This window comes from Salvelinus sp. IW2-2015, linkage group LG18 (assembly GCF_002910315.2).
Source record: "Salvelinus sp. IW2-2015 linkage group LG18, ASM291031v2, whole genome shotgun sequence".
Lineage (NCBI taxonomy): Eukaryota > Metazoa > Chordata > Actinopteri > Salmoniformes > Salmonidae > Salvelinus > Salvelinus sp. IW2-2015.
Genome location: NC_036858.1, coordinates 53,263,148 through 53,271,167, shown reverse-complemented (window position 1 = coordinate 53,271,167; position 8,020 = coordinate 53,263,148). Strand labels below are relative to the sequence as shown.

General features: G+C 41.9%; 1 protein-coding gene across 1 annotated transcript; it reads left to right on the top strand.

The window, feature by feature from the left end:
• The first annotated feature begins 506 nt into the window (after positions 1-506).
• Positions 507-7,826, top strand: LOC111978267 (F-box only protein 9). Its single transcript, XM_024008233.2, has 13 exons — positions 507-847; positions 1,834-1,914; positions 2,521-2,655; positions 4,095-4,152; positions 4,550-4,637; positions 4,757-4,884; positions 5,211-5,325; positions 5,525-5,643; positions 5,851-5,941; positions 6,034-6,129; positions 6,258-6,351; positions 7,031-7,191; positions 7,349-7,826. Exons 1-13 carry the CDS (start codon positions 845-847, stop codon positions 7,455-7,457), a joined length of 1,278 nt encoding a protein of 425 aa, XP_023864001.1. The 5' UTR covers positions 507-844; the 3' UTR covers positions 7,458-7,826.
• Positions 7,827-8,020: the final 194 nt, after the last annotated feature.

Genomic DNA, 8,020 nt, shown 5'->3' with positions numbered 1-8,020 from the left:
TCTGATTGGTGCCCATCATCACATTTTTTTATTTAACTAGGCAAGTCAGTTAAGAACTAATTCTTATTTACAATGACGGCCTACCCCGGCCAAACCCTAACCYGGCGCCGCCCTATGGGACTCCCAATCACGGCCGGTTGTGATACAGCCTGGAAGATGCCAATTGTTGTGGAAATTCTTTCACTGCACACTCAAAGTCAATATTAAATGAATCACTCTTTATTGTCAGCAARCTGGATAGGTCACAGTCAAACTTAGATGCATTAAGTACCGGTCTGAAGTGAGGTCTAAAAAGGGCGTTCCTTACATAGAGCCGTATATACTGCTATCTAAACCTACATACACATTAATAATTGGATTGGATCCCACATGTGACTGACTCCGTCTCTATTTTAATTTAAATAACATATTCTGGGCGTTCTGCCAGATGCTGCTCCGGAGGGGGCCCCCCCTTAATGCTCTACACTTGGTGCTTTCAAGACAACTGGGAAATCGGAAAAGAACGATGTCAAATCATGACGTCAGTGATYTTCAGCTCTGAGTAAAACAAAGATGCCCGAGTTTCCGACTTGGAATTCCGAGTTGCGTGACCGTTCAAAACTATTTTTCACAGTCGGAGTTCGTTTTTCCCCAGAGTTCCCAGTTGTATTTAACGCAGTGAAGTCGGAGATTTCCGAGTTCCCAGTCGTTTTGAACGTGGTATAAGTACTCAGCTGTTCGAGGCAAGTCGTCGAAATGGCTGCATTTCTGCGATCTCTCAAATTTCCCCGATGTGTTGTCCGTTTTTCTGACCGTGATCTGTAGACCCTCATCTGAATACGTTTACGGACAACAGAAGACCACAATGGTAGCTCAATGTCGTTTGCTATGGCTAAGCCTTGCACATAGGCAGTTGTTATCTAGCTAGCTAGGCTAACGTAGCTAGCCAGCAAGTATGGTCACTAACGCCTACTGCTTTGCTGGTGGTTGCATGACCTGTCTCGTAAGCACGAAGGATACGAACTAACTCGCTAGTCAGCTAGCGATAGTTAATGTATTGGTAAATTAAAATGGCCAGGTGTCAACAGATKAATATACAAACTAGCTAACTGTTTGACAAATAAAACATGGCAATGGCATGCTAAACCCTGATTGCTTCTWTAAGTAGCCATCTCCACGATTTACGATGGAGTTGAGGGCAACTAGTCTGGGCGGACTGGAGCTCCGACGTCAGATACTTTTTAATAWWWTTTTTTTTAAACGACGGATTTCAGCAACCGAATAATAGCCTGCATTTACACATGACATTGTCCTCTGTGTAAATGAATTATATTTCGTGCGGATATACATCGTTTTTGATCACTTTTATGTGACATAGAAACTCCAGTCCGCCGCACAAGTCGCTGCTCAAATCCATCATAAATCGTGGAGTTGAGTTTAGTTGGCAATTGTTTAGGTAACGTCAACTAGCTAGTGCCATGTTGGGAATAGGTGAAGCCAAGAAAGGGTGCTTGTTTGCTAGCTAGCTATTGTGGTGCCAAATTTGTTTGAATAATAGTGTTGCAGCTAACTTGTGCACTTTTTTTGTTGCATGCTCACACCTCAAAGTAACTTAAACACTGATCACTTTTTCCTTCCTTGAATATTGGTTGGGTGTGGTTTGTCTGTCTTGTCTAATTAGCCGCTTCACTTCCATAAACACAGCTTGTATTTGGGAGAATGGGTATCGATATTGATGATTTAAGCCCTATTTGTTAAGACAGCCAGACACTCCACGTTTGTGATTCTCTGCCATGTTTAGGCCTATATTATTATTATTTTTTTTACAATACGTTTATTTTTTTTGTTCTGCAGGCTGAAAGCATTATCAATTCTCGTGGCATTGTAGAAGATCATGAGGGAGATAATGAAGATACTGATGACTCAAACCTCCAAGTAAGATGGCCTATACAAAGGTCTAAACAATTGTCTCAGGACCACTCTGAGTGATAATGAAGAGTTTAATAGAAATCCATATTGGCATTTTTTTTTTGCCATGATAGCGTACCTATACACACAGTTATGAACAAAGTTTACAAGATTGAGGATTATTGCATTTTATGTGTGTACACAGGGATTGACATTAAAGTCTGAAATGCACTTGTCATGAGTATTTTTTTTGGTTGCCCGAAGATTATGATCAATTAGCTATTTACACACAGAATTGCCATATTATATTGCCTGCCTTTCACCTGCAAATAGGGGAGGAATCAGAAAGATCAGTACTGGAATWATTTTTTATTTAGTGATCAGTAAAAACATTCTCAGAGCAGGCTCAACTTGCCAGACTGCCATAAATAGTCTGTCTTCCACTTAAACAATGGGGAGGAACCAGAAATATCAGTTTTAGGCTACTGGAATTCWTTGCAGTATTCTATATATATTTTTAAATCACCTGCCCAATGGGGCAACCTCAGAGCATGCTAATCTTGTAAGACTGCTCAGTTCACTTAGGGAAACCCTTAATGTCAATCACTTATACACCGTTGTTCATGTGACTAGGTGGAGCTCAATGTGTTCAGGGCCCAATGGATGTCTGAACTGAAGCCCAACTCTGGGTCCAATGGGGGGAACAGAGGACTGTCGTCAAGAGCTGCAGACTTGAGAAGAAAACAGGAACTGGCCCGGGAGGAAAAAGTAAGCTGTTTTGTTAGAGCCATTTACACTGAACAAAAATATAAATGCAACATGTAAAGTGTTGGTCCAATCATGAGCTGAAATAAAAGATCCCAGAAATGTTTCATATGCACCAAGTGTATTTCTCTAAAATTTTGTGCATAAATTTGTTTACATCCCTGTTCGTGAGCATTTCTCCTTTGCCAAGATAATTCATCCACCTGACAGGTGTGGCATATCAAAAAGCTGAGTAAACAGCATGATCTTTACACAGGTGCTGGGGACAATAAAAGGCCACTCTAAAATGTGCAGCTTTGTCACACAACACAATGCCACAAATGTCTCAAGTTTTGAGGGAGCATGTAATTAGCATGCTGATTGCAAGAATGTCCACCAGAGCTGTTCCCGGATAATTTTATGTTAATTTCTTGACCATAAGCCGCCTCCAGCGTAGTTTTAGAGAATTTGGCAGTACGTCCAACTGGCCTCACAACCGCAGACCACGTGTAACCACGCCAGCCCAGGACCTCCATATCCGGCTTCTTCACCTTCAGGATCATCTGAGACCAGCCACCCAGACAGCTGATGAAACTGTGGGTTTGCACAACTGAAGAATTTCTGCACAAACTGTCAGAACCCGTCTCAGGGAAGCTCATATGCGTGCTCGTAGTCCTCACCAGGGGCTTGACCTGACTGAAGTGTGCCGTTGTCACTGACTTCAATGGGCAAATGCTCAGCTTCAATGGCCACTGGCACACTGAAGAAGTGTGCTCTTTACAGATGAATCCCRATACATTTTATCGATGGCAATTTGAATGCACAGAGATACCGTGATGCGGTCCTGAGGCCCATTGTCGTGCCATTCATCCGTCGCCATCACCTCATGTTTCAGCATGATAAATCACGGYCCCATGTCCCAAGGATCTGTACACAATTCCTAGAAGCTGAAAATGTCCCAATTCTTCCATGGCCTGCATACTCACCAGACATATCACACATTAAGCGTGTTTGGGATGCTCTGGATCGACGTGTACGACAGCGTGTTCCAGTTCCCGCCAATATCCAGCAATGAAAAGGAGTGGGACAACATTCCAAAGGCCACAATCAACAGCCTGATCAACTCTATGCAAAGGAGATGTCGCAATGCATGAGGCAAATGATAGTCACACCAGATACTGACTGGTTTTCTGATCCACACCCCTACCTTTTTAAAAGTTATGTGACCAACAGATTCATATCTGTATTCCCAGTCTTGTGAAATCCATAGATTAGGGCCCAATKAATTTATTTAAATTGACTGATTTCCTTATGATCTGTAACGCAGTAAAATCTTTGAAATTGTTGCATGTTGAGTTTTATATTTTTACTGTCATATAGAATATTAGTTTTACACCAGATTTTACTGCCTGCTATCAGCATCATCTTCACKATCGTTCTCAACGTTTGTTTCTTTGTCTTAGGCCAGAGAGTTGTTCCTAAAAGCTGTTGAGGAAGAAGAAAATGGAGCTGTTTATGAAGGTATGTCTTTGAGACAAGATATGCTTCACAAAATTAAATTTGTATTTTATGGTCAAAATTATTGACCATTAAATGTATCGTTCACCCAAATTACAAAATGACACATTGGTTTCCTTAATCAGTAAGCAGTCTACGGACAAGGTATGACCGCAACTGTTTCCAAATGCTAATATTTTTGCATTTGTAGCATATCTCATTCAAGTCATGGTACCATTTAGATTTTTTTGCACATCATGTTTAAATCATCTTAAAGTATGATTTTAAAAGTAATTACGATTTCAAATGTTAATATTGGTACCATGATTTGAATGGGATTATTGTGTGGCTATAGTTGGGATTGGGAATAATGGTTTTACACAAAGTAAAAGCTAAACTTCTTCCCCTCCCAAATTTGCAGCAATTAAGTACTATCGCAGGGCAATGCAGATTGTGCCTGACATTGAGTTTAAAATCAACTACAGTCGTTCTCCTGATCCAGATGGTGGGTAAGTCTTAATATGTTGGTATACAGTAACACTACAATGACGACTACATACTGAAAGTGTCATGCCTCTTTTCCATACAAGTTCTACCATGTGAATGATACTGCATATCTGTTTCCTAGCAATGAGAATGACATGGATGGTGAAATAGAGGATCTACTGGCCTACTTCCATCAACAGCTCACTCTGCAAGACAACTCTCTGAAGATATGTGTTCCTGAGGTGGAGATGACTCAGATGCACATTTCAGGTAGAGTTTCTGCAATAGTTAGAAAGGAAAAATCCCCACATCAAATAACATTAAAAAAGTTATGTTGGCAACTCTCATGCTACCACAGTGGTTTATTAAGATGCTCCCGCATACAATGTTTCAATCCCACTGGGATCTTGGTCAGGATTGGAACCTCTCAATAAACCACTCAATGAACCACTGTCTGGGAGAATATTGGATTTGCAGTACTCAATTAGTATACTGGATTTTCTGTCTGGTTTACCTTTACACAAACTTTGATGGACTTCTATACATTACATAATCTCTCTCACTGTCAGTCTGTTCCTTTGGGTTTCTGTCCACAGCACTGCCTCCAGAGGTCTTGATATACATATTCCGTTGGGTTGTGTCTAGTGATCTGGACCTGCGTGCCCTGGAGCAGCTCTCCCTAGTCTGTAGAGGCTTCTACATTTGTGCTAGGTCAGACCAGTCATTACAAATCCAACACATTTTAAATGTACTTGCCACAAACATGGTTTTGATTCATTTTAATTCATGCTAAACTTTCTAGTGCTGTGAAACACTGTCCATACACTGTATCAAACAGGCTCCTGAATGATGTATTGTTTTTTTTTAAATGAAACAGATTGTTATGCCCTTGGTGTTGATTTCTCCTCAGGGACCCAGAAATWTGGCGTTCGGCCTGTCTAAGAGTGTGGGGCCGGAGCTGTACCAAACTGGTACCCTTCAACTCCTGGAGGGAGATGTTTCTTGAGAGGCCACGTGTGCGCTTTGATGGTAAACACTAAGGAATATTACTTATTTATCATCCTTAGAGAAAGAAAAACCCTTCTAACATATGTGGATTTGTTTCATATACTTCTCMATTTTCTCAATACCAATGCACAATTGGCATGTCTAGCAAAGGTTGCATAGCTAAAACTAGATTGGTCCCATTTTATCAGATGCTTGTTTTGTTTGGTCAATTCAATGTTGATTTTGCAGGTGTTTACATCAGCAAAACGGCATACATTCGTCAGGGAGAGGAGTCCCTTGATGGATTCTACAGGGCTTGGCACCAGGTGGAGTATTACAGGTCAGTGCTTCAGTCAGTCACTAGTGTCCTTGTTATGACATGCTAATGACTGTACAGTCGGACAAGACTAGCTATAATGTTTGTGTCCCCAGATATCTGCGTTTCTTCCCTGATGGCCAAGTCATGATGCTGACCACGCCTGAGGACCCACTGGTCACCGTTCCTCGTCTGCGTAGCAGGAACACCAGGTATTTAAAATGCAACATACACTGGCATCCAAGTCTGGAGTAACACATTTGAGGGTAATAATGTGTTTTTAGATGATCACAACAGTTGGATTTGTAACATTCATGGCTTTCCTTTTCCCTCTACACAGGGTGGAGTCCATTATGTGTGGTCATTACCGTCTGTCACAGGACACAGACAATCAAACCAAAGTCTTTGTTGTTGTCTCCAAGAGAAAAGAAGAGGTGAGTGAGAGAAGTTACAGCATTGGACAGGGATTCATTGACGTGGGAAGGTATTTGCATATTTTGTTTTCCTGTTATTTGTTTACCCCTTTTTCTCCCCAATTTCGTGKTATCCAATTGGTAGTTAGTCTTGTCCCATCGCTGCAACTCCCATACGGACTCGGGAGAGGCGACAGTTGAGAACCGYGTGTCCTCCGAAACACAACCCAGCTTAACCAGGAAGCCAGCCGCACCAATGTGTTACAGGAAACACCGTACACCTGGTAACCGTGTCAGCGTGTATTGCGCCAGGCCTGCCACAGGAGTCGCAATGGGACAAGAACATCCCTGCGGGCCAAACCCTCCTCTAACCCGGACGACGCTGAGCCAATTGTGCACCGCTCCATGGGTCTTCCGGTCGCGGCCGGCTGCGACAGAGCCTGGACTCGAACCAGGATCTCTAGTGGCACAGCTAGCGATGCAGTGCCTTAGGCCACTTGGGAGGCCCGTTTGTTTTCCTGTTATACCTTAAACCCAACAAGATAGTCTGTTTCCTTACCTATTAACTGGTGCAGTGCAGGACACAGGATAGGATAAAATACTTTTTGGACTCATGTCATTGTTCACAGATAATTGAAGAGTGCTTTGGCTGTCCAGTTCTGACTGTCCGGATCCCTGTGTGCGTGTTCTCTCTTGACAGAAGGTGGCAGAGTACCAGAGAAACTCTCGGTTTTGCCGGCGGAACCCAGCGGCGCCCGAGACGGAGCACAGCTTTCACGTGGGACTGCAGCTGTCGTCTGGCGGGCGCCAGAGCTTCAACAAGCTGAATTGGATTCACCATTCCTGCCACATCAACTACAGGTAATACACTGGGAAGTTAAGGTTTTGATTTGACACCACTCATTCAATGAATGTCATTGCAAGAGAGAAAAGTGATTGGAAATGTAACTTTTCATTGAGTTCTCAGGTGTATCCATCTCCTAAAGCAGCATAAATGTTTTTTATTTTTATTTTTTAGATCCACCGGAGAAACGGTTGTCACTGCCTTCGACTTGGACCAGATGTATGCATCTTTCTTCTTTGCACGTGTGAAAAGCTACACAGCATTTTCTGAACGCCCACTGTAGGGAAGCCTAGAGAGAAGAGATAAACGTCACCACCCAAAAGTTTACACAACACTTAGACTAAATGCATATTTCTCTGCCTGTTGGCTTTGGGCTGAACTATGATTTTTAATGAATGTATCAACCTGCATCTGATTCTAAACTTAGTGTGTGCCACATAGCCATTATGTCTATGGCTGTCACAGAAAACAACAATTATTCTACTGATTCTTTTGAAGACTGGGTAGTTGTCCAGTATGATGACATAAAATGTCAATAATAGATTTTTCACCCATTTCCAATAATGAATATTTTGACGTTGTTTTTGTTAATTCTCTAGTAATATATTTTCTCCCATATGGTAAATCAACTGGAATAAACAAGTGGAAACTGTGTAGTTGTTTTTTATCACTATAAGGCGCACAACAAAAGCAGAACACTGATGGAGTTCCTCTTACCACACCCTCAATCGTAATACAACACTCTTCCTCGTCGAACACACATTTAAATTATTTCATTCTAAATCACTTTTTTTGACCAGGGCACACATAATCAATCCACTTATTGCATATTCTAGGAACCCAGGG